We start from the raw sequence: 26,463 nt of genomic DNA, 5'->3' as shown, positions 1-26,463 counted from the left end.
CAGCTCTTTTCTGTTTGGTCCAAACTTTTGTTTCTTTTTTCCTTTTTCTTGCATTAGTGGGGATTTTTTTTTAATGATTCCGTTTTATTTCCACTATCGATTTATTACTTATACCTCTAAAATTTAGGTCTTCTGCCCATTTTTGGATTGCGTTGTTTGATTCTTTAATATTGAGCGGCATGAGCTGTTTATGTATTTAGGAGATTAATCCTTTGTCTGTTGATTCATTTGCAAATATTTCCCCCCATTCTGAGGGTTGTCTTTTCATCGTGTTTATGGTTTCCTTTGCTGTGCAAAAGCTTTGAACTTTCATTAGGTCCCATTTGTTTATTTTTGTTTTTATTTCCATTACTCTAGGAGGTGGATCAAAACAGATCTTGCTGTGATTTATGTCAAAGAGTGTTCTTCTTATGTTTTCCTCTAAGAGTTCATAGTGTCTGGTCTTACATTTAGGTATCTAATCCATTTTGAGTTTATTTTTGTGTATGGTGTTAGGGAGTGTTCTAATTTCATTCTTTTACATGTAGCTGTCCAGTTTTCCCAGCACCACTTATTGAAGAGACTGTCTTTTCTCCATTGTATATCATTGCCTCCTTTGTCATAGATTAGTTGACCACAGGTGTGTGGGTTTATCTCTGGGCTTTCTATCCTGTTCCATTGATCTATGTTTCTGTTTTTGTGCCAGTACCATATTGTCTTGATTACTGTAGCTTTGTACTATAGTCTGAAGTCAGGGAGTCTGATTCCTCCAGCTCCGTTTTTTTCCCTCAAGACTGCTTTGGCTATTTGGGGTCTTTTGTGTCTCCATACAAATTTTAAGATGATTTGTTCTATTTCCATAAAAAAATGCCATTGGTAATTTAATAGGGAATGCATTGAATCTGTAGATTGCTTTAGGTAGTATAGTCATTTTTACAATATTGATTCTTCCAATCTAAGACCATGGTATATCTCTCCATCTGTTGGTATCATGTTTAACTTCTTTCATCAGTGTCTTATAGTTTTCTGCATACAGGTCTTTTGTTTCCCTAGGTAGATTTATTCCTAGTATACATCAGGTTCTTATTAGTCATCAATTTTATACACATCAGTGTATACATGTCAATCCCAATCGCCCAATTCATCACACCACCCCGCCCCCCGCCACTTTCCCCCCTTGGTGTCCATACGTTTGTTCTCTACATCTGTGTCTCTATTTCTGCCTCCCATGAGGTTTTGATATGGCAGTCTATGTATGTACAAGGTTGTTTTAAGTTGCTGGCTTCTTTTCCACCTAGAGGAGTTCCTTTCACATTTGTTGCAAAGCTGGTCTGGTGGTGCTGAATTCTCTTAGCTTCTGTCTGTAAAGCTTTTGATTTCTCTGTCTAACCTGAATGAGAACCTTGCTGGGTAGAGTAATCTTCGTTGTAGGTTCCTCCCTTTCATCACTTTAAATATATCATGCCACTCCCTTCTGGCCTGCAGAGTTTCTGGTGAGAAATCAGCTGATATCCTTATGGGAGTTCCCTTGTATGTTGTCATTTTTCCCTTGTTGCTTTTAATATTTTTTCTTTTTAATTTTTGTCAATTTGATTACTATGTGTCTTGGTGTGTTCCTCCTTGGGTTTATCCTGTCTGGGACTCTCTGCGCCTCCTGGACTTGGGTGACTGTTTCTTTTCCCACGTTAGGGAAGTTTTCAGCTATTATCTCTTCACATATTTTCTCAGGTCCTTTCTCTCTCTCTTCTCCTTCTGGGACCCCTAAAATGTGAATGTTGGTGCATTTAATGTCATCCCAGAGGTCTTTTAAGACTGTCTTCATTTCTTTTCATTCTTTTTTCTTTATTCTGTTCCGTGGCAGTGATTTCCACCATTCTGGCTGCCAGCTCACTTATCTGTTCTTCTGCCTCACTTATCCCACTATTGATTCCTTCTGCTGTATTTTTTATTTCAGTTATTTTATTGTCTGTTTGTTCTTTAGTTCTTCTAGGTCTTTGTTAAACATTTCTTGTATCTTCTCAATCTGTGCCTCCATTCTCTTTCCGAGATCTTGGATCATCTTTCTTATCATTACTCTGAATTCTTTCCTGGGTAGATTGCCTGTCTCCACTTCACTTAGTTGTTCTTCTGAGGTTTTATCTTGTTCCTTCATCTGGGAAATATTCCTCTGCTGTCTCATTTTGTCTAACTTTCTGTGATTGCGGTTTCCGTTCCGCAGTCTGCAGGGTTGTAGTTCTTGTTGCTACTGCTGTCTGCTCCCTGGTGGATGAGGCTGGTCTAAGAGGCTTGTGCAGGCTTCCTGGTGGGAGGGACTGGTTCCTGCCCACTGGTGGGTGGAGCTGGGTCTTGTCCCTCTGATGCACAGGGCTGTGTCGGGGGTGTGTTCAGCGGGCAGTTGTGTGGTCAGGAGGACGCTGATGGGTGGGGCTGTGTCGCCACTTGGTTGGCCTGAGGTGACCCAGCACTAGAGCCTACACGCTATTGGGTGGGGCCAGGTGTTGGTGAAAATATGGCAGCCTCCAGGAGGGCTCACAGCAATGAGTACTCCCGAGAACTACCGCCACCAGTGTCTTTGTCCCCACAGTGAGCTACAGCCGCCCCCTGCCTTTGCAGGAGACCCTCCAACACCAGCATATAGGTCTGGCCTAGGCTCTTAGGAGAGGTCACTGCTTTTTTCCCTGGGTCCTGGTGTGCATAAGACCTTGTGTGTGCCCTCCAAGAGTGGAGTTTCTGTTTCCCCCAGTCCTGTGGAATTCCTGTGATCAAATCCCGCTGGCCTTCAAAGGCAGATTCTCTGGGGCTCTTCCTCCTCCCATTGCCAGGCCCCCAGGCTGGGGAGCCTGACGTGAAGCTCAGAACTTTCACTCCTGTGGGAGAACTTCTGTGATAGTTTTCCAGTTTGTGGGTTGTCCACTTAGTGGGTATGGGATTTGATTTTATCATGATTGCACCCCTCAAACTGTCCCATTGTGGGTTCTTCTTTGTCTTTGGACGTAGGACGTCTTGTTTGGTAGGTTCCAAAATTTTTTCATCAATGGTTGTTCACCATTTAGTTGTAACTTTGGTGTTTTCGTAAGAAGAGGTGAGCTCACATCCTTCTACTCTGCCACCTTGTCTCTGGAGGCTTTTTTAATTCAATTTTTTATTGAAAATACATATAACATAAAAGTTACCATCTTAACCTTTTAAGTGTACAGTTCAGTGGCAATAAGTACATTCATATAGTTGTGCAACCACATTCATATAGTTGTGCAACCATCACCATTATCCATCTCCAGAACTCTCTTTATCTGGCAAAGCAGAAACTCATTCTCCCCTCCCCTCAGCCCTGGCAACCACCTTTCTATAGTATCCCCTGTTCCTGTGAATTTGACTACTGTAGGGAGTTATAAGTGGAGTCATACAGTATTTGTCTTCTTTTGTGACTGGCTTATTTTACTTAGCATGATGTCCTCAAGGTTTATCCATGTTGTAGCATGTGTCAGACTTTCCTTCCTTTTTAAGGCGGTGTAATAGACCATTCTATATGTATATCACAGTTGTTTATCCATTCATCTGTCAGTGGACACTTGGATTGTTTCCACCTTTTAGCTCTTGTGAATAATGCTGCTGTGTACATGGGTGTACATATATCTCTTTGAGACCCTGCTTTAAATCCTTTTGGGTATATACCCAGAAGTGGAATTGCTGGATCACATGGTAATTCTATTTTTAATTTTTTGAGGAACCACCATATTGTTTTCTACAGCAGCTATATCATTTTACATTCCTACTAACAGTGCACAGGGGTTCCAGTTTCTCCACATCCTTACCAACAACTTGTTATTTTCTGGTGTTTTGATAGTAACCATCCATATGGGTGTGAGGTGATATTTCATTATGGTTTTGATTCAGGAGACTACAGCTTTTCATAGAGTTACAGTTTTTTCTGTGATTCTAAAAGAAACATAGATAATTTTATTTGTAAACTATGGAAAATATGAACAGTATAATGGATATCATCTTCTCAGAAATAATTATTGTCAACACTTGAGGTCAGGTAAGCTTTCTTGCTCTCATGCAGTGTATGTTCTCTCTATACTATTTTTTTTTTAATATGGTAGATGTCAAACTATCTGTACAGAATTTTATTCTACCTTTTTTCACTTAATCTCATGTCATGAGTATAGTTTTCCACTTTATTAAAAGTTTGATACCATGCAGTTTTACCTAGTACACACATTTTTTTTCAAAATGCTGAAAACTCTCACTCTGGGGTTTTAGAAGCCATACTGGCAGGGACGTCAGCAGGCCACTTGCCTGGTGAGAGCGTGTAGCTGAGGCAGCCTCAGTCCTGTGGTGGGCCTGGCAGACTTGCTTTCTGTAGACAGTGACCCTCAGCCTTTTAGGAATAGCTGACTCTTATTATAGGCTCAGCACTGTTTGGAGTGCTTCGCATATATTAACTCACTTAATCCTCACAACTCTATGAGGAAATGCTCTTCTTATACTAGCTTTACAGATGAGGAGACTAAGACCTCAGAGACTATGCATTACCCAAGCACGCCCAGGTGGTGGGGGGCAGGGCCAGGATGGGAGCCCAACGTCTGACCATGCAGACCCTCGATTTAACCAGATCCTCTAAGGCTTTCTACTGTGGGGGAGAGAATACGGCTTGTCATTGCACCTCCCCACCAAAACTGCAACAATCTGAACAGCATGGTTTGGTCACCTCCTCTTTACATACCAGGGAAATTGCTGATAAGTTTTCTCAGTGTGCTTTCTGATCTTTGCTTCATGCAAGACCGACTATGTCTTCAAGAATGTCCGGCACCCCTGCACAGGGTCAAATGGATATTGGGAGTCTGGCACCACCACAGGCCTTCCTTTCAAGCTGCCACCAACCTGTATATCCTGCAGGTGACATTTCAGGGATAGTTGTGAGCTTAGGCTCTGTCTGACAGCTCTCCAAAAGCTCAGGGGTGAGACTTGGTTTCTAATCGTGCAGCTGTCTGATTTGACTTCTGTTCACAAGCCTTCTACTGCTTTTTTTTCCTCCCGAGCAGCTCACTAAGGGGCTGGTGGAGGGATTCATCTCCAGGCCACAGCTCCAGGGATGGAGCAGAAACATCTGCCTGTTGAGTATACATGCCATGGCCATGAGCAGAAAATAAGGGATGAGCATGAGGTAACTTTCACTGTCTTGCCTCTGCCCTCAGGATGTGGGGCAATCAAATCGGTGATGAAGGAGCAAGGGCCTTCGCAGAGGCTCTGAGGAACCACCCAAGCTTGACTAACTTGAGGTAACTGCTGCCTTCTGAGACCTGCTGTCTTCAGGGCCAACCTGGTCACTCCGTGTTCCTCGTTTTACCAGAGGAGGAGCCAGGGGAAAGAGGGTGGCTGGCATTCCTAACAGGGAAGGTATTTGTGTGTGTGGTTTTTTTCTTTTTAAAAACGTTTTTATTGACGTAGAAGAGGCATACAGTTAAGTATATTATGCTTAAGTTTTCAGCTCCGTGTTGTGACATGTGCACACACCAGTCAGATCAAGACTAGATATTGCCAGCCCCTCTGCAGTCTTCCCGTGCCCCTTGGGGGTTGGGGAGGAATTCTTCAGTCCAGACAGAACTGAAAGAGACACTGGGCCGCAGATTCCTGCCCCTTCCTCATTTCTCAGGATGGTGCTGGGACAAGAGGGGACCCTTCACCTCTGTAAACAGACTTGGTCCTCCCTGGCCCTCCTTTAGGCCTCTGGCCAAATCTCTGAGACTCGGGGGTCTCCTGGTTGCCCGTGTCCTTCCTGTCACTGACATAAGGGCTTAATACGGTGGGGGCAGTAGCAGAGTTCCTTCCTTACAAGAACAGAGGAAACTTCTCCAGGCCTCACTGACAGGCGCCTGTAAGGTGTCAGCCTCCGAAGCAGAGCTCGCCAGGCCTCCTCAGCCCGTGTGACCAGGTCTTGCCATGTTCCGTTTCCTGTCTGGCCTCTCCCCGAGCAGTCTGGTGATTGTCCTCGTCCTGGGCTCTGGAGCAGCAAAGGCTGAGTGGCTCCTGGTGAGGCCGGCACTTACGCTTCCTGCTTCAAGTCAGCCCAGGCAGGAACCACCTCCAGGTGGAGTCTTGCCAGCTGTTTTAGTTGCTGAAACCAAAGCCAAATGTAGACGTGTTTTTAATAACCTACCCCAAATGTTTTTCCTTCCTAGTCTTGCATTCAATGGCATTTCTACAGAAGGAGGAAAGAGCCTCGCGTGGGCCCTGCAGCAGAATGCATCTCTGAGAATATTCTGGTAATAACCATAGTCATTTTGAACGGTTGGGTCTCAGGGATTTTTCCAAAGACTGTGCACAGCCTGGAATCTTAACTGAAAGACTGCCTCTCCGTTTTAAAAGGCTCTAGGCCTTTCCTCAAAGGAAGGTTTATAATTTCATTTTCTCCTAGATTAGAAAATAGCCATTCCCAGAAGCACAAACAAGTACAGAATGGGTGGAATGGGTCCCAGGAACATGAGTTTGAGACCTTAGCCTTCTTTGCCCACCCTAGGCCTCAGGAAAACCAGAAGGCTAGCTATTCTGTCAGGATATCCTTGGAACACCCTCAGATATGCCTTGAGGAGTCCAACTTTCACGCACTTGTCTCAAAACTTTCTCCCTTCTTCCTCTTAAACTGCCTACCCCCCGTGCAGCCTCCTCTGTCCCCAGGTAGTCACATCAGGACTTGGCCTTCATACTCCAGCTCACCTGTCACCTGTCACGGGAAGCCCACAGCCCTCGCTCCCTCTCTGCACTCCAGGGCCACTAGTTAACTGTTTGTTACCTTCTGAAAGTGATGCTTTTTTTCTTTGTTTGTTCCTTTTTTGGTCATTTACCGTATTTTTATTTATTTACTTGCCTGTATCATAAATTGCTTCCGGGAAAGGAAGTTATATTACATGTCTCTGTATCCTCCTCATGAGATATTGGCTAAATTAGTTAATGAAAATGTCATCATTATGAGAATTCAGATACTAGACCTGCTGGCCAGTAAGTGCATTTTCCTTTTCCCCTCAAAAAATCTTTTAAAAGATTTTGAAAAGTAATACATGCTTTTTTGAAAAAAATATAAGACACTGAAGTCGGGAAAGTAGGAAGTGAAAGAACCTCCTCCCTCATGCTTTCTAAATATAATCTTTTATTTCTAGCATTTGAATGTAAATTCAAATAAATATCGCTTTTCTTATGAAACTGAATAGCATTTAGCAAGTGACTAAAAAAAATATCTCAACCATATATTGTACGTATTTGACATGTCCTTTTATGTCAGGGTCTCTCAGTCTCAACACTGTTGACATTTTGGTCCAAATAATTCTTTTTTGTTGAGAGGCTGTCCTGTGCATTGTAAGATGTTTAGCAGAATCCCTGGCCTCTACCCATTAGACACCAGTAGTAATCCCTAATTGTGACAATCGAAATTGTCTCCAGACATTGGCAAGTGTCCCCTGGAGGAGAAGTCACCCCAGTTGAGAACCACAGGTCTAGGTGGATAATAATAATGTCAATCCCCAAAATCTCTTGAGTACTCACTGTACATCACACATTGTTCTCAGCCTTTTCCATGTATTAACTCATTCTCACAACTGTGTTATGAGGGCTGTACCATTACTGTTCACATTTGCTAGTGAGAAAACTCAGGCCCAGAGAAGTTCAACCACGTGCTGTGGTCGCCCTGCGACCAGTGCCAGCCGGCATGTCTGGCTCAGAGCATCTTGAGCCCCATGCTCTTCTGCCTCTTTTTTTTTTTTTTTTTTTTTTTTGCGGTACGCGGGCCTCTCACTGTTGTGGCCTCTCCCGTTGCGGAGCACAGGCTCCGGACGCGCAGGCTTAGCAGCCATGGCTCACGGGCCCAGCAGCTCCACGGCACGTGGGATCTTCCCGGACCGGGGCACAAACCGGTGTCCCCTGCATCGGCAGGCGGACTCTCAACCACTGCGCCACCAGGGAAGCCCTCTCTTTCTTCATCCTACCTCATTCTCTCTAAACGTTGCAGTGTCCCTTGAATGTACACTCACAGTGTATTTTGCTGGCTGCCTCTACTGATACTGAAATTAGTTCACATCTTACATTATGACCGAAAAGACTACAACCAATACTGCATGTATAGAACCTGTGTGTAATGTCTTTGCACACCATAAGGTGGATTTCTAGACGTCAAATTATTGGCCGAAAGTGAAACACATTTAAAATGTGGATAGACACTACCAAATTGCCCTTCAAGGAATGATTTTTTAAATGTTCTTTATATTCCTTTCTCCTTCCTTATTTATTCTTTCACCCACTGGCACAACAGGGTTTAATCCTCTTTACAACTAGGAGCTTCTAGCCCTCTGTGCTTTATCCAGATCACTTCCTGCTTTTACAAACTGAGAGACTTCTGAACTTTCAGTCACGGAACTCGGGTCCTACATAACTGGCCTCGGAGCAAAGTGATGAGCACATTTTAATGCGTAGTTGGCAGGCTTTTCTAGGTCTTCATCTGACTGAGTTTATTAACACACTGTCTGTGGTGTTCAAGGGATCTTAACGGCTGGAGGAGACCCAAGAAGCAGGCACTGGCCCCTCGCTTTCTGTGGGCCCGTCTTCTGAGAGATCTGAGGGCTCAGCAAGGATGGGGAGGGAGTATGGGCTCCCCCTGCAGCAGCAGGGCTAAGAAGTAGGAGCTTGGGTGAAGGGTTTGCACTAGAAATGAACCTCCGTTTATTGTCTGCGGGGCTCAGAGGCGGGCTTGGAGCCTGGCTGTTTGCTGGGTTCTCAGCACGTGATGAGCTGCATAGCTGCAGACGCCAGGGCTGGTATCCGCTTCTGTGAACTCAGTGGAGAGTGGGTGCCAGGCAGGGCTGCCCTGAGTCGACACTTCCTTTCTTTTCCAGGCTCACCAAAAATGAACTTGATGATGAAGTGGCAGAGAGCTTTGCAGAGATGCTGAAAGTCAACCAGACGTTGAAACATTTATGGTAATTCAGATTTCAACATTGTGCTTTTTTAAAAAAATACTTTTTGAGATATATCTTTTGAAATATTTTTTGATTCACATATCATAAAGTCATGCTTTTGAAGTGTACAGTTCAGTGGTTTTTAGCATATTTATAAGGTTGTGAAACCATCACTACTATCTAATTCTAGAACATTTTTACAAAACTACCTACCTCCCCTACCCGCCAGAAACCTGTACGCGTTAAGTAATCACTCCCCATCCTTCTCCTCCCTTAGTCCCTGGCACCTGCTAATCTACTTCCAGCCTCTATGGATTTGCCTATTCTGGGCATTTCATAGAAATGCAGTCATACAATATATGACCTTTTGTTTCTATGTTCTTTCACTAGCATAAGTTTTCAAGGTTCATCTACATTGTAGCATATATCAGTACTCCATTGCTTTTTATGGCTGAATGATTTTCCATTGTATGGACAGTCCATGTTTTGTTTGTCCATTCTTCAGTTGGACATTTGGGTTGTTTCTACTTTATGACTATCATGAATAATGCTACTGTGAACATTCATGCCCGTGTTTGTATATGAACATATGTTTTCATTTCTCTTGGGTATATACTTAGGAATAGAATTGCTGGGTCATATGGTCACTGTGTTAAAATGCCAAACGGTTTTTCAGAGTGGTTGTGCTATTTACATTTCTACCAGTCACGCTATGAAGGTCCCCATTTCTCCACGTCCTCACCAGCACTTGCTGTTGTCTATCTTTGTGGGTAATGCCATCCTAGTGGGTGTGAAGTGGGATCTCATCATGGTTTTGATGTGCATTTCCCTGACTGCTAACAGTGTTGGGTGTCTTTTCACGTGCATAGTGGCCACTTCTTTAGAGAACTGTCTCCACATCCTTTGTCCATTTGTAAACTGGGTTATATGCCTTTTAATTGCTGAGTTGTTAGGGTTCTTTATATATTCTGGGTGCTAGACATTTACTAGATACACGATTTGCAAATATTTCCTCTCCTTCTGTGAGGTTTTTCACTTTCTTGAGAGTGACCTTTGAAGCACCAAAGTACTTAATTTTGATAAAGTCCAATTTATCTATTTTTTGTTTAGCTGCTTGTGCTTTAGGTATCTTAGTAAGAAATCATTGGCTAATCCAAGGTCACAAAGATTTAAGTGTTAATAGTTTTGTGCTTACATTTAGGTCTTTGATCCATTTGTAGTTCATTTCTGTGTATGGTATGAGGTGTTAGGGGTCCAGCTTCATTTTATTGCATGTAGATACCCAGTTGTCCCAGCACCATGTGTTGAAAAGTCTCTTTCCATTTTGAATGGCCCTGACACTTTTGTCAAAAATCAGTTGACCATAAATGTGTGAGTTTATTTCTGGACCTTCTATTCTAGTTCATCTAGCCATATGTTTATCATCATGCCAGGACCAGACTGTCCTGATTATTGTAACTTTGTAATAAGTTTTGAAACCAGGAAATGTGAGTCTTCCAACTTTGTTCTTCTTTCTCAATATTGTTTTTTTTTTTTTTTTTTTGCTGTACGCGGGCCTCTCACTGCTGTGGCCTCTCCCGTTGCGGAGCACAGGCTCCGGACACACAGGCTCCGCGGCCATGGCTCGCGGGCCCAGCCGCTCCGCGGCATGTGGGATCTTCCGGGATCGGGGCACGAACCCGTGTCCCCTGCATCGGCAGGCGGACTCTCAACCACTGCGCCACCAGGGAAGCCCCTCTCAATATTGTTTTGACTATTCTGGGTCCCTTGCATTTATTTCCATGTGAATTTTAGATCACCATGTCAATTTCTGTAAAAACAAAAAAACCCAGAGTGTGCTACTTTTACATGTTTTCTTTGTTTTATTCCTTTTCTTTCTGACCTGTAGACTTTCTTTTATGCCCTTGCCTAGGTGTCACGCCAGCCCCTCCACGAGAACAGGGCTAGAGAGTGAGTCTTAGCTCTTGGTGCCAGCAGAGACTACACCGGCTGCAGTGAAGGTAGCCAGTGGGCATATGTGCCTGAGCACTGCCAGGCTTTTTACTTCTCCTCCTACCCAGCCTCTTGCCAGGTCTAGGCTTCAGGCAGCTCACCCTCCCCGCAGCAAGGTGTAGGTGGCGCCAGTGGTTGCAACTGTGGAAGGAGTGATTAGGAAACAGCAGAATTTAACTGAATGCAGAACTCAGTGCCCACTTCCAGGTTCTATTTTTGGTCCTTTTGCAAAAATGTCCAAGTCACACTGTGGCTGTGCTTACCAGAAGGTCTCACCTCTGCCACTCGGCCCGGGGGCCCCAGTCTTTGAGAGATGTGGCGGGGATCACTGGGTCCTGGCTGCAGCACAGCCACCAAGTCCTGTGTGCTTGGGCAGGAATGGTGACAAGAGCTCCCTTCCCCTGGGTGCCATGGTAGAAATGATGAGAACTACTTCATACACATCCTCCTATTGAAACCTCACACACCCAGGGTAGTGGGGTTCTCTTATAGTTATTCCCATTTTATAGATCAGGCAGCTGAGGAATAGAAAGCTTAAGTTTATTTCTTCAAGGATCTGCAGCTGAGAAGTGGGGAGTGGGTGTATGTATATGAGGAGAGCTTTTAACCACTATGCACCACTATGCTATACTGCCTCCTTAAGGGACTGGCTTAATTTCTATAATCTCATTAGTCACAGTAATATAGGTCATTATCTTCCTGGTACACAGCTACCTTCTTGGATCAGTGCCCAGAATTTCTAAAGGTCAAGTTGAGTAGTAGCCTTATGCTACAAATAGCTGGGGGGTGAGGAGTGAACCTGTGATGAAGCACAGACATATCACTGACTTGTGCTGTTCTTTCCTGGGTGGGTTAGAAGCATGGCTTCCCAGGGGAGCAATTTGGGAATTGCCCAGGCTTCCCAGCTATATCTGAAATCTTTGTTTCATTAGAATCAATGCCACCCAACATAATGGGGTATACTCTTAGAGGCCCCATTATTGATGCTTTTCTACTGGGACCCATGAGTAGCAGAACTGTTCTTCCTCCCTCCCTCTCAGATGTTGAAGAGGACATGGTACCATCTTGGAAGCCTTTGTTTCCCCCAAAGAAGAGAATGGCCAGCTCTTTAAAAAATACTTAACTTTAAAAACTGCCTTGCCTTTCTCCAGCCATCTGGAAGGAGACATCAGACTGCCTGTTCCCCAGATGTGTTCCTTAGAATTTGTTGTTCAGACTGGTAGTCTCCCAACATTTTGATTGGGCACCCCTGCAGTGAAAAATGTCAAGCACACATGCATACATATATGTTCATGTATTAAATTACCTACATATGAATATACAGATATATTATGCTCACTATAAAAATACACAGAAAAGTTAAACATTTAAAAATTTTTACTTAAGTATAGTTGATTTACAGTGTTGTATTTAATTTCTGCTGCACAGGAAAGTAACTCAGTTATACATACATATATTCTTTTCCATTATGGTTTATCACAGGATTTTGAATACAGTACCCTGTGCTATACAGTAGGGCCTTGTTGTTTATCCTATATATAATAATTTGCATCTGCTAATCCCAAACCTTCCCTCCCCTTTGGCAACCACAAGTCTGTTCTATTTGTGAGTCTGTTTTTGTTTCGTAGATATGTTCATTTGTGTCGTATTTCAGATTTCACATATAAGTGATATATGGTATTTGTCTATCTCTTAATGACTTAATTTGCTTAGTATGATAATGTCTGGGTCCATCCATGTTGCTGCAAATGGCATGATTTCATTCTTTTTTGTGGCTAATAATCCATTGTATGTATGTATGTGTATGTATATATATATATATATATATATATATATATATATATATATATATATATACACACACACACACATACCACATCGTCTTTATCCATTCATCTGTCGATGGACATTTAGGTTGCTTCCATGTCTTGGCTATTGTAAATAGTGCTGCTGTGAATATTGGGGTGCATGTATCCTTTTGAATTACTGTTTTCTCTGGATATATGCCCAGGAGTGGGATTCCTGGATCATATGGTAGCTCTGTTTTTAGTTTTTTAAGGAATCTCCATACTGTTCTCCGTAGTGGCTGTACCAATTTACATTCCCACCAACAGTGTAGGAGGGTTTCCTTTTCTCCACACCCTCTCCAGCATTTGTCTGTAGACATTTTGATGATGGCCATTCTGACTGGTGTGAGGTGATACCTCATTGTTGTTTTAATTTGCATTTCTCTAATTATTAGTGATGATGAGCATTTTTTCATGTGCCTATTGGCCATCTGTATGTCTTCTTTGGAGAAATGTCTATTTAGGTCTTCTGCCCATCAGAAAAATTAAACATTTTAAAGCATGTTCTTTATTCTCATGGATCTGATCGACACAATCTCAGCAAGATTGAACGTTAAGGGGACTCGGTTCTTCCCCTGACCCTGTCTCTTATCCCATCGTATCCTTCCAACCCCCTAATGAAGTGGGCAGATTTAATCCAGTATTACTTGATACAAAAGATATATTCTTCTTTCAGGCTTATCCAGAACCAGATTACAGCCAAAGGGATTGCCCAGTTGGCAGATGCATTACAGAAGAACACTGGCATAATGGAGATTTGGTAAGACCGATCTACTACTTGTAATGATAACAACAACGATTATTTACCCAGCACCATTTACTATGTGCCATGCACAATGCAGGGCAATGTCCATTTATTTCCCATCTTTCCAACAGTCTGTAATGTAGGTAGTATTGTCTTCATTTCACAGATGTAGGAACTGAGGCCCAGACCAAGGTCACACCTAAGAGGAGAAGCTGGAATTCAGTCCAGAGTACGACTCCATAGTCAGGGCTCTCCTCCCCAGCCCCCCTGTCCTGCCTACTGTCCTGGGTTGCACGGGGGCAGACAGACTGGGGAAGGGATTCCCACTGAAAGTTAATCACTCTGGGACTCATGAGCCTGAGAGATGGCCGTGCTGGCCCGGAGTTTGAAGCATGTTCTTTTCCTTCTCTGGGCTTCCAGGCTGTATTTGAGCTGATTGTACTATTTTTCGACTTCCTGTTTCTGTTATGCTAGCAGAAGGAAGGCATGTGATCTGCTTTGCTGCAATGTTGAGCCCCATTTCATTTCTCGTGCCTCCTACGGGACACACAGCCCCGAGGTAGGACTGGGCCTGTAGCATATTCGGGGGTGGGGGAGTGTGTGTGTCCCATTAGTGACAGTGGTTATACTACTGGGTTAAGTGCTAGGGAAACAGCAGTTAACTGGACAGAAAGGTCCCTGACTGCCTCAGAGTACTGATGTAACCGAGCTGAGAACAGAGGGCCCCGTGTCTCTGAATCCAGACCCCCAAGTGCTCTGGAATTTGCTGTCTACCCCAGGCCTGGCCTGAGACAGCCCAGCAGAGTGTGAGGCTCAGACCTGCATGGGAACCATGACACAAAGCCAGGGCCCCGTGAGGACAGAGACCACAGGAGTTCATGCTACCACTGTGGGCCCTGAGATCAACGGAGCAGCCTCACCGTGAGCCAAACCCTCAGCTCAGCGGGTAGTTGCTCATTAACTACAGTCCTTTCTTCATGACTGGGGAGAAGAATTTCACAGCCAAAAACAATAGATCAAGTACAGCTACCTCCCTGACCTTGGCTCCCAGAACAGTGTTTTTTAAATTTCGCTTTAGAATTTGTTAGTGGATCATAAAATTGGTTTGGTGGGTTGAAACCAGCATTATTTAAAAAAAGAAACGGAGCCAGAATGTTCTGTGCCTAGTATGAAATATTCTTTCATAATCTCATTTCAGATGTGGGTGTGTACGTATACACAGATGCTGGTTCACAATGTAAAATGTTCTTACTTGAGGTCACAGTCAGAAAAACATTTGAAAACACTGTCCTAGAGTAGAGAGCCCAGCTCCAAGCAGACAGATGGAGAGGCTGTGGCATGTGCGCCTTCGAGGCCGAAGCCTGCTCCTCAGCCCTCAAAGGCACTGTGGAGAGTTCACGTTAATCTCCAAGCACCCTCAGCCTGTGATCCTTTCCTAGAACCACCCCGTTTCCTGCTGACTCTGTTGTTTGAGCACAGGAGGCAGAGGAGGGGAGTAGAGAGGAGGGGAGGCCAGGCTGCAGGACCGTCTGTGGACTACAGCTGGCTTCCACCCTTCTCAGGGGCTGGTTAGGACGGTTGTAAGGATATGCAGCTGCTTTAAGTCTGTCAAGCTTGAAATGGGCCTTTGTCACCTACCAACAGACAACTGCTCTTCCTACACAAGGAACTATTTGTGTAGGACCAGGTGTCGATCTTCAAGGCATGCTCTGCAGCGCCTGAAAGAGGCATTGGTGTCAGGGAGGACTCGGAAAGAGGACAAGGAGGAGGGCTCGGGTGCTGGCCCAGGACTATCTTCACTTCAGTCCCTGGCTCATCCCAGGTGTCTGACTCCCTGGGACTGGGCTCTGTGAGGGTACTGGCTGTGTTGGCCCTGTCCAGGGGTTGAACCAGCAGGGGAGTGGAGATGAGGGAGCAGCTCTGCCTGGGGCCACACTGGCACAGATGACCTTGGACCATCTCTTTGGACTCCTTATCTGTACTGACATTTATTTCTGCCTTGTCCCTGTCCGAAAAGAACTTGAGGTCTGAAGTCCCTCAGTCTTCAAAGACAGAAGTTAGCAGTGTATATGACCTGGTATTGTAAATTATAGCATTTACCGCACTCCATTGTAATAGCTTCCTGTGAGGCTGTCTCCTCTAGACTGTAGCTCCTTGAGGGTAGGGCCTGTGTCATGGTCACTGCTGAGTCCCCAGGGAAAGCACCGCATCTTCATTTGTTGAGCAACAAAGTGCTTGTGTGCCAGGCACGATGCTGGTACCAAGAATCCAGTGGTGAACAAAATGGACCTGCCCTCATTGGTGTACCCTCTAGTGAGGAAGACAGTTAAGAAAAAAAATCATTTAAGTAATTATTTAATTACAATCATGATGAGTGCTAGAAAGGGGAAAGCTAAGAAGGGAACCTAATACAGATGAGGTTTCAGGGAAGGTCTCCCTGAGGAAGTGGCATTTAAACTGAGCCATGAAGGATGAATAGGAGTTCATCAGCTGAAAGTGTTCCAGGTGGGGAAATAGCACGTGCAAAAGCTCTGAGGCAGGACAAAACATGGTGCCCTTGAAGAACAGCAAGAAGCAGATGGGCCTGTGGTTCAGTCAGTGTGGAAGAGGGAGCACCAGGAGGCAGAGGAGACAAGCGGAGACTACACCATAAAATATCTGTGGGTCATGTTAAGTATTTTGGTCTTTATCCTAAAAGCAATGGAAAGTCATTGAACAGTTTGAAGCAAAGAGGGATGTGATCAGATGTGCATTGTAAAAAGACCACTCTGGCTCCTCTAGGAAAGCGGATTGGAGGAGACCATGTAAAGGGACAGTCAGTAGGACACTGCAGTGAACCAGAGAAGAGATGATGGGTGCTCAGATCAGGATGGTGGTGCTGAACATATGGAGAGGTTCCAGGGAGCCCATTCTAGGGGTATTTAGGGAATAAAACAGAACTCTGTGAGATAGAATATGAAGATGAGGACGAAGGTTGACCCCCAGGTTACTAACTTGCACAACTGGATGTAGAGTTGTACCATTCATGGAGCTAGGGAACCCTGGGGAGATGTGCCCACTTTGAGGTACCTGGGAGGTGTCCAGATGAAGGTGACAAGTAGGTAAGTGGCTCCACAGTGGAGCGGTCTGGCCCAGCTCAATGACATATGAATGAGGCCAGGGATAGATGAGGTTCTTCTGGGGAAGAGGGCCAGGCCCCAAGCCTGGAGGAAATCCATTATTTGGAGGTCACATGGAGGAGGATATAAAAAAGGAGACAGAGTGGCCAGATGTAGGAAAGAAACCAGAGAGCATAATATCAAACCAAGGGAAGGTGGTGTTTCAAGGAGGAGGGAGAGGGCAGGACAGCCAAATGCCTGTGAGGGTCAGGAAAGACAAGGGCTAAAAACTGTCATTTAAATTCAGGTTTATAGAGGCTATTGGTTACCTTAGTGAGACCCAGTCCATAGAATGATGGTAGCTGAAAAGGATTAATACGTGAATATCAAACAAGTCATCAAGATGGCAGGGTAAGAGGACGTGGAGCTTACCTCCCCCACAAACACATCAAAAATACATCTACACGTGGAACAAGTCTTGTGGAAAACTAACTGGAAACTGGCAGGAGAACTCCTATACAACCAAGGCTGCAAGAAAGATTCCCATGTAATCACATAGGATGGGGAAAAAAAGCATCAGGTCAGAGCCCATGGGAGGGGACTAAGAGGAAAAGGAAGACCAGACAGGTGGATACTTGCCCTGGGGAGTGAGCCACAGACTGGGTGTTCCAGTCCTGGGGGTCCTACACAGAGGAGACAAGCCCCATCGGCTGCTTGGAGAACTGCTAGGACAGACAGAAAGGCTGGAGAAGCCTAGACTCCAGTTGTGAGGAGTGCATGGGTGCTTGCTTACCACCAGAGAGGGCAAAGCGAGGTCTGCCCTAGCATGGTGGTGTCACCACGCTCTCCAGTCCCAGCTGAGCAAACACCCCAGCCCCACTCATTCCACACCACAGCTTGGCACTAGACCTAGGGCAACCAGGTCCTGGGAGAAGCCTTGATCTAGAGATGCAGAGGTGGCCCAGGAACCTGGGGGGTGGTCCAGGTAGGGCAGCAGCTGCCACTGTTAGCACTTACTAAAACAGCACTACAGAAGCAGCCCAGACATCTGATGGCAGCATAGCTGCTTCAACTCCCACAGCCATAATGCCATGACCCCCAGTGCTAGCTGAGCAAATGCTCCAGCCCCACCCACCCCACGCCACAACCTTGCACTAGATCTGGGACGGCCACAGTGGGGAAAAGACATGACCTTGGGCTGCATCTGAGCAGAGCTGTAGCTGCCTACACAGGCGATGCCACTGGACCTCTGTAAGTGCACAAGCCTCAGTGCCCGGAGAAGGAGATACATACACTTAAAGGGAACAGAGCCAGCTTGAGCCTGACCCTCAGGGCATTCACTCCAGCAACTTAGGAGCAGCCCCCTGCCCTGTGTGATGGCCACTGAGCAGAGAGGAGGTCCTGCATCACATCCTGTGCAGGCTCTAGCTCTTTCAATTCTAGCCACACCCCCATCAAGGTGATAGTGGCCAGCACATCCTGAAGAAGACATGACTGGCATCCACATCAAAACCCGTCCTCACACCAAAAACACTGGGCACACAGTCTACATAGGGACACTCCCACATAAAAACACCCCTTCAAGACCACAATAGGTAACTGTTTGACGTAAATTCATTGAGACAGAGAAAGTTAAGTAAAATGAAAAAGCAGAGGAACTATTCCCAATTGAAAGAGCAAGACAACCCCCCTGAAAAAGTAATGAAACAGAGGTAACAATGAGTTCAAAAAGTTGGTAATAAAAATGCTAACTGAATGAAGAAAGAGTTGATCTAAGCACAGATCATTTTAACAAAAACTATAAAAAGACCCAATCAAAAATAATTCCATTTTAGATACAAAGCACGCTAAAAGCAATGAATAGCAGACTAAATGACAGAAGAACACAAATGATCTGGAAGATTAAAAAACGGAAATTATCCAATCAGTACAGCAGACAGAAAGAAAATGAAAAAAAATGAAAGCAACATATGAGATCTATAGGATAATATAAAATGTGCCTATAGGATAATATAAAATGTGCCAACATCTGCATTATAGGGGTTCCAGAACGAGAAGAGAGAAGGGAATCAAAAATGTATTTGAAGAAATTATGGCTGAAAACTTCCCAAACCTAAAGAAGGAAACAAATATCCAGGTACAGGAAGCACAGAGCGTCCCAAACAAGATGAACCCAAACAGACCCACACCAAGACATATCATAATTAAAATGGCAAAAGTTAGAATTCTAAAGGCAGCAAGTGTAAAACAGCGTCATACACAAGGGAACCCCCCCGCCCCATAAGGCTATCATCTGATTTCTCTGCAGAAACCTTGCAGGCTAGAAGGAGTGGCATGACATATTCAAAGTCCTGAAGGGGAAAAACCTACAACCTAGGATACTCAACCCAGCAAGATTATCAAGGAGAGAAGATTATATAAGGAGAGAAGAATTTCTCAGACAAGCAAAAAACAAAAAATTCAGCAATACTAAACCTACCCTGAAAGAAATATTGAAGAGTCTTTAAATGGAAAAGAAGAATCTATAGGAAAGGGAAAATAATAATAGAAAAGACATATATATATATTGAGGATTGAAGATCACTTAAACCAGTACGTGGATTAAAAAAAAGATGGAATTCAATGATGACATTTTGTCATGTCAAACTGTGAACATAAATTTGTACTGTACAGTCCTCGTATGTACAGTATGCAGTATATTATATACTTGTTAATAAAACCATCAAAATAAAAAACCGAAAAAAATTATAAAAGTGACTATCACTACAATAAACAGTAAAGGGATAAGCAGAGAGAGATAAAATATGACATCAGGAGTAAAAAATGTAGATCTTTTAGAATGTGTTTGAAATTAAATGATTATAAGTTTAAAGCAAGTATATATAATTATGGGTCAACATATATGAACTCCATGGTAATCACAAATCAAAAGCCTACAATAGATACACAAAAACCAAAAAGAAAGGAACTCAAGTATACTATAAAGAAACGCATCAAACCACAATGGGAGAGACAAAAAGAAGAAATGGACAAACAAGAACTACAAAAACAACTGGAAAACAAGGAATAAAATGGCAATAAGTACATACCAATTAATAATTACCTTAAATGTCAGTGGACTAAATGCTCCCATCAAAAGATAAGGGGTGGCTTACTGGATAAAAAAGCAAGACCCTTCAATATGCTGCCTACAAGAGACTCACTTCAGGGCAAAAGTCACATTCAGAGTGAAAGTGAGGGGATGGAAAAAAACTTCATGCACATGGAAACGACAAGATAGCAGGGGGAACAATACTCATATTAGACAAAATAGACTAAAACAAAGGCAAAGAAGGGCATTATATAATGATAAAGGAATCAATACAAGAAGAGGTTATTACACTCTAACATATACACCCAATACAGGAGCACCTAAATACATAAAGCAAATACTAACAGACATAAAGGGAGAAATTGACAATAATACAATAATAGTGGGGTACTTTAACACCCTACTTACAACAATGGACAGATCATGCAGATAGAAAATCAGTAAGGCAGTAGAGGTCCTAAATGACACAGCAGACCAGTTGGACTTAATTGATATCTACAGGACACTACAGCCAAAACAAGCAGAATACACATTATTTTAATGCCTATGGAACATTCTCTAGAATAGATCACATACTAGGTCACAAAACAAGCCTCAGCAAACTTAAGAGGATAGTAATTATATCAAGCATTTTTCCTGACCACAATAGTATGAAACTAGAAATCAACTACAGAAAGAAAAATGAGAGAACAACAAACATGTGGAGACTAAACAATATGCTCCTAAAAAACCAATGGGTCAATGATGAACTCAAAGAGGAAATCAGAAAATACCTCAAGACCAATTGAAAACAAAAACACAATTTTCCAAAATCTCTGGGATGCAGCAAAAGCAGTTCTAAGAGGAAAGTTCACAGTGATACAGACCTTCCTCAGGGAATAAGAAAAATCTCAAACAACCTAACATACCACCTAAGGGAATTAGAAAAAGAAGAACAAACAAAGCCCAAAGTCAGCAGAAGGAAGGAAATAATAAAGATTGGAGAGGAAATAAAAGAGATTAAAAGAAAAGTAGAAAAGATGAATGAAACCAAGAGCTGGTTTTTTGAAAAGAGAAACAAAACTGATAAACCTTTAGCCAGGCTCACCAAGAAGAAAAGAGGGAGGACCCAAATAAACAAAATAAGAAATGAAAGGAGAAATAACAACTGATACCACAGAGATACAGAAAATCCTAAGAGAATACTATGAACATTTATATGCTAACAAATTGGACAATGTAGAAGAAATGGACAAATTTCTAGAAACATATAGCCTACCAAGACTGAGTCAAGGAGAAACAGGCAATTTTAACAGACTGATCACTAGAAGTGAAGTGAAATTGAATCTAATAAAAACCAAACCAAACAAACCAAACTCTCTGCAAACAAAAGTCCAGGACCAGACAGCTTCACAGAGGAATTCTAGCAAACATATAAAGAACTTATACCTATCCTTCTTAAACTATTTCAAAAAATTGAAGAGGAGGGAACATTCCCAAATGCATTCTAGGAGGTCACTATTACCCTGATATCAAAACCAGACGACACTACAAAAAAGAAAACTACAGGCCAATATTTTTGATATAAATGCAAAAATCCTCAACAAAATATTAGCAAAGTAAATCCAACAATACATAAAAAGGATCATACACCATGATAAAGTGAATTTATTCCAGGACACAAGGATGGGTCAACATATGCAAATCAATCAGTGATACACCACACTAACGAAAGGAAAGACCAAAAAAACCACATGATCATCTCAACAGACACAGGAAAAGCACTTGACAAGATTTAACATCCATTCATGATAAAAAACTCTCATCAAAGTGGGTGGGTATAGCAGGAACATATTTCAACATCATAAAGGTCATTTATGACAAACCCACAGCCAGTATAATACTCAATGGTGAAAAGCTGAAAGCCTTTCTGCTAAATTCAGGAACAAGACAAAGATGTCCACTCTCACCACTTTGATTTAAAATAGCAGTGGAAGTCCTAGCCACAACAGACAAAAAAAAAAAAAGAAATAAAAGATATCCAAATTGAAAGGGAAGAGGTAAAATTGTCACTATTTGCAGATGACATGATACTATATAGAAAACCCTAAAGTCTCCCCACAAAACTATTAAAACTACTAAATGAATTCAGCAAGGTGGAAGTATACAAGATTAATATATAGAAATCGGTTGTATTTCTGTAACACTGATGATGAAATATTAGAAAAAGTTTTAGAAATCCCATTTAAAATCATGTCAGAAAAATAAAATACCTAGGAATAAACTTAACCAAGGAGGTGAAAGACCTATACTCTATAGAACACTGATGATGGAAATTGAAGGTGATTCAAACAAATGGAAAGATATCCCATGCTCTTGGATTGGAAGAATAAATATTATTAAAATGGCCGTACTGCCCAAAGCAATCTACAGATTTAATACAACCCCTGTAAAAATACCCATGATATTTTTCACAGAACTAGAACAAATAATCCTAAAATTTATATGGAACCACAATAAACCCTGAATTGCCAAAGCAATCCTGAGAAAAAAGAACAAATTTGGAGGTATAACCCTCCTGGACTTCAGACTATACTACAAAGCCACAGTAATCAAAACAGCATGGTATCAGCACAAAAACAGATCAGTGGAACAGAATACAGAGCCCAGAAATAAACCCATGCACCTATGGTAAATTAATCTACAACAAAGGAGGTAAGAATATACAGTACAATGGAGAAAAGACAATGTCTTCGACACGTGATGCTGATAAAACTGGTCAGCTACATGTAAAACAATGAGAACATTCCCTCACATCATATACAAAAATAAATTCAAAATGGTTTAGAGACCTAAACGTAAGACTGGAAACCATAAAGTTCCCAGAAGAGAACATAGGGGGAACACTCTTTAACATCAATCATAGCGATATTTTTTCTTGGGTCAGTCTCCTAAGGCAAAAGGAATAAAAGCAAAAATAAACAAATGGGACCTAATTAAACTTAAAAGCTTTTGCACCATAAAGGAAACCATCAAAAAAATGAAAAGACAACCTACATAATGGGAGAAAATATTTGCAAATGATGCAATCAACAAGGGGTTAATGTCCAGAATATACACACAGCTCATACAATTTAACATTAAAAGCCCAATTAAAAAAATGGGTAGACGATCTGAATAGACATTTTACCAGAGAAGACTTACAGATGGCCAACAGGCATATGAAAAGGTGCTCAACATCGCTAATTATTAGAAAATGCAAATCAAAACCACAATGAGGTATCACTTCACACCTGTTAGAACAGCTATCGTCAAAAAGTCTACAAATAATGCTGGAAAGGATGTAGAAAAAAGGGAACCCTTGTACACTGTTGGTGGGAATGTAAATTGGTGCAGCCACTATGGAAAACAGTATGGAGGTTCCTTTAAAAACTAACAATAGAACTACCATATGATCTAGCAATTCCACTCCTGGGTATATATCCACAAAAAACTACAACACCAATTTGAAAAGATACATGCACCTCAGTGTTCAAAGCAGCACTATTTACAATAGCCAAGACACGGAAGCAACCCAAGTGCCCATCAACAGATGATTGGATTAATATGTGATACACACACACACACACACACACACACACACACACACAAATGGAATATTAGCCATAAAAAAGAATGAAATACTACAATTTACAGCAATGTGGCTGGATCTAGAGAAAATTATGCTAAGTGAAATAAGTCAGAGGAAGAAAGACAAATACTATATATCAGTTACATGTGGAATCTAAAAATAATACAAATGCGTGTATATGCAAACCAGAAATAGACTCACAGATATAGAAAATAAACTTGTAGTTACCAAAGGGGAGAGGGACGAATCAGGGGTATGGGATTAACAGATACAAATTACTATATATAAAATAGACAGGAATATCCTGTATAGCACAGGGAATTATACCCATTATCTTGTAATAACCTGTAACAGAATATTATCTGCAGATACTGAATCACCATGCTATACACCTAAAATTAACACAATACTATAAATCAACTATACTTCAATTTTAAAAAAGAGAAAAGTAAAAACAAGTGTTGGACAGATTCTGTTCCTTAATTTCAGGGTTGTGTGAAGCACAAGAGTGTGTTAGGAACACATAATGGGAAGGAGCATACAGTAGTCTCACACTTACTTGTGTTCTCTGTGTTTCTCCAACAGCTTAAACGGAAACTTGATAAAGCCAGAGGAGGCCAAAGTCTTTGAAGGCGAGAAGCGGATTGTCTGTTTCTGAGGGGATGTTTTCCTGTGGGTGGGTCTTGGCCCTGGGGGTGACTCTGTGCAGTTGCCTGTCTTGGACGTCTGAAACATCCAGTGTCTGCCGAGGTGGAACTTCCAGGATTACTGCCTTCGTGGTGCAAAACGAGCTCCGTGTGCACACTCTGATTGGCAGAGTCCCTGAGTAGCTGTTACAATTCTGCAGGAAAAGTATGAGCTGTTTTAGTGACTGTAAACATACTCTGAAGAGATGTTAATGCATGATTATTTTAATCTGAAATTAGAGGAATGAGACTTTGAGCTCATAGAAACGCCTGCCCAAAGACCAGGGAGAGTGAGTCGGTCACTGCCGCATTCAATGAAGAGTTGGGGACACGGTGCAAAGTTGGTGCCATGTTTCTTGGGGAAAAGGTGCTCAACGAACAAAAGTGTTCTACCTGCAATGTTCTCTTCCTCCTCAGTACTTCCCCATGTGTTGATATTATTCCCACTTCACAGCTGTGGATACTGAGGGGGGGTACAGTGTGGGGATTTGACTCATCCAAGGTTCTGTAGGGACTTGGTGCCAAAGGAAGGACCCGCCATGGGCTTACGTCTTAGTCCTGGAGTCTCACCGTCTGCTGACAAAGATCGCAGGATGCCCTCCTCTTAGCCAGTCTGAGGGACAGGACGCTGCCTTCGTAATGCTGAGGCTCCACTCAGGGCTTTCGTGGGTCGGGGTTGACCTTCGGAAGACTGATGCCGTGGGCAGAGGTTCTCTGTCCCAGGAAGAAGAATCAGCGCTCCAAAAGGAATTCTGTCTCTCTCTCGCCCTTTTGAGGAAGGGAAGTCTCTTCCTGCCCCCGAGCAGTTGTGCGAGTGACTTGAGTTGGAGGCAAGGCAAGCCGCTGATAACCCAGAGAGCACGTCAGACCCCTGCCACCGGAGCGGGCACCTGGTGGATGCTAAATGGGGGAAAGCGGGAGGTATCACCAGAGAACTTGTTCTTTTGCCAATTCATTTGTTAGTAAAATACTGAAAACACTCATTTTTTCTAACTGCCTGAGTCTGGGATTTTAAAAAGGGACTTGGCCTGGCAAGCACACTGTGACCCCTTTAGGAGCACTTACTGCATGGGGTGGGGCCCTGGGGTGACGTGCTATGAGGAGAGCCTGATGAGGGAAGGCAAGAGGCATCCTCAGTGTGATCCTTCACAGGCCTCTCTACCCACCAAGGGACCGAAAAAAGCAGAGGAAGCATCTGAGGCCTCTCCATTTAACTACCCGACCCACACAGGTGGCTTCTCAGGGGGAATAACTTGAGTCCCCAATGGCTGGGGCCAGGGTACGCTGGCATGGCCGAACCTCACATCCCTCAGCACCGTGCCATGATGGGCCCTAGCAGGCCGGGTTTGACGTCCACTATCTTCCTCGGCTGTTCACTGCCAAGGGGAGGACAGAGGTGGGCCTGGACCCACTGTGGCAAGAGGCACCAAGGTGACGGGCCAAGCATGAGAGGGGCAGGGGTGAGGGGGCCCTCCATCAGTACCTTGGGAGTTCTCAGAAGTCCAGCCTGACTTAATACAGCAGCCCCGGTTAGGAAGGGTTCAATTCAGGAAGTTGGTCCTGGAAGTTAGGGGGAAAATCCCGTACAGTCACTCAGCACATGGGGGCCATTCCCCTAAGGCACTGCTTTGGCGGCTCCTACCCACTCTGCCCACACCCCCCGATTTGGGTATTTGCCTAATAGCCCCTGAGGCAGCAACTCTCTACCAGAGATCCTGGGCAGCAGATATGCCCAGACAGCACAAAGGAATGAGCACGGGTCAAGGGTGCTTCAAACAGACTTCAGGCTTGCTGAGTGAGAGAACCACACTTCTCAGCTGACAAATTCGTAATTTATTAAACTGCTAAAACTAAACTTTAGAGAGTCTAAACTGTATCCAGAAACTACCAAATATTACTGCTTTTAGAGACTATCGAAATTAAAACTGCGGCCTCTAAGGGAGACTGAATTTGTGTGTTGTTGGCTTAAATTCTAACTTGGAAATACTTTAGTCTTTTAGATGGTGAATGATAGATTTTCTATTTTTCTTAAAAAAGTAAAATCAGGCTCCTAATTCACTAAAGTTCTCCATTACCCACAGGTGAGCTTCTGTGCAGAGAAGTGGAGACTTTTCCTAATTAAGAAAAAGATAACAGAAAATTTGGGGAAATAAAGGAATTCCACAAACTTAGGATATGACTATTTCTTTCCACAGGAACCGTGAGTTGATTTAGGGAGAGAAACTATAGCTCCTGTATTTCAGAACTACATTTATGGCTTGTCCTTGCTGATTTGGAACTTATAAAATAAGCCATGTCAAATCACTGTGGGGCTTTGGGCCACATCTTAAGACTGTCAGAATCTCAATTTCCTCCTTGAAAAATAGGAATCCCAGAGTACTGACTCCCAGGGTTATTGTGAGGATTAAATGAGCTGAAGCATGGAAAGCAGTTAGCACAATGCCCAGTGCAGGGTCAGTGCTCAATATAC

At 43.1% G+C, this 26,463-nt stretch overlaps 1 protein-coding gene across 5 annotated transcripts in view; it reads left to right on the top strand.

Annotated features, from left to right (window-relative positions):
• NOD1 (nucleotide binding oligomerization domain containing 1) overlaps positions 1-26,206 on the top strand; it is a 90,026-nt gene extending 63,820 nt beyond the window's left edge. For 2 of the 5 annotated variants that reach the window (XM_082633042.1, XM_082633041.1), the window contains 6 exons: positions 5,178-5,261; positions 6,162-6,245; positions 8,862-8,945; positions 13,440-13,523; positions 13,983-14,067; positions 23,893-26,202. In XM_082633042.1, the coding sequence (XP_082489168.1) occupies positions 5,178-5,261; positions 6,162-6,245; positions 8,862-8,945; positions 13,440-13,523; positions 13,983-14,067; positions 23,893-23,937 (466 nt within the window). In that variant the 3' untranslated portion in view covers positions 23,938-26,202. Of the gene's footprint in view, positions 1-5,177; positions 5,262-6,161; positions 6,246-8,861; positions 8,946-13,439; positions 13,524-13,982; positions 14,068-23,892 lie in introns of all 5 variants that reach the window. The other 3 variants (XM_082633044.1, XM_082633043.1, XM_082633045.1) reach the window with 3 other exon arrangements.
• The last annotated feature ends 257 nt before the right edge of the window (positions 26,207-26,463 follow it).

The sequence above is a fragment of the Mesoplodon mirus genome, assembly GCF_964341445.2.
Source record: "Mesoplodon mirus genome assembly, chromosome: 9".
Lineage (NCBI taxonomy): Eukaryota > Metazoa > Chordata > Mammalia > Artiodactyla > Ziphiidae > Mesoplodon > Mesoplodon mirus.
This window is presented reverse-complemented; position numbering and strand designations above follow the sequence as displayed.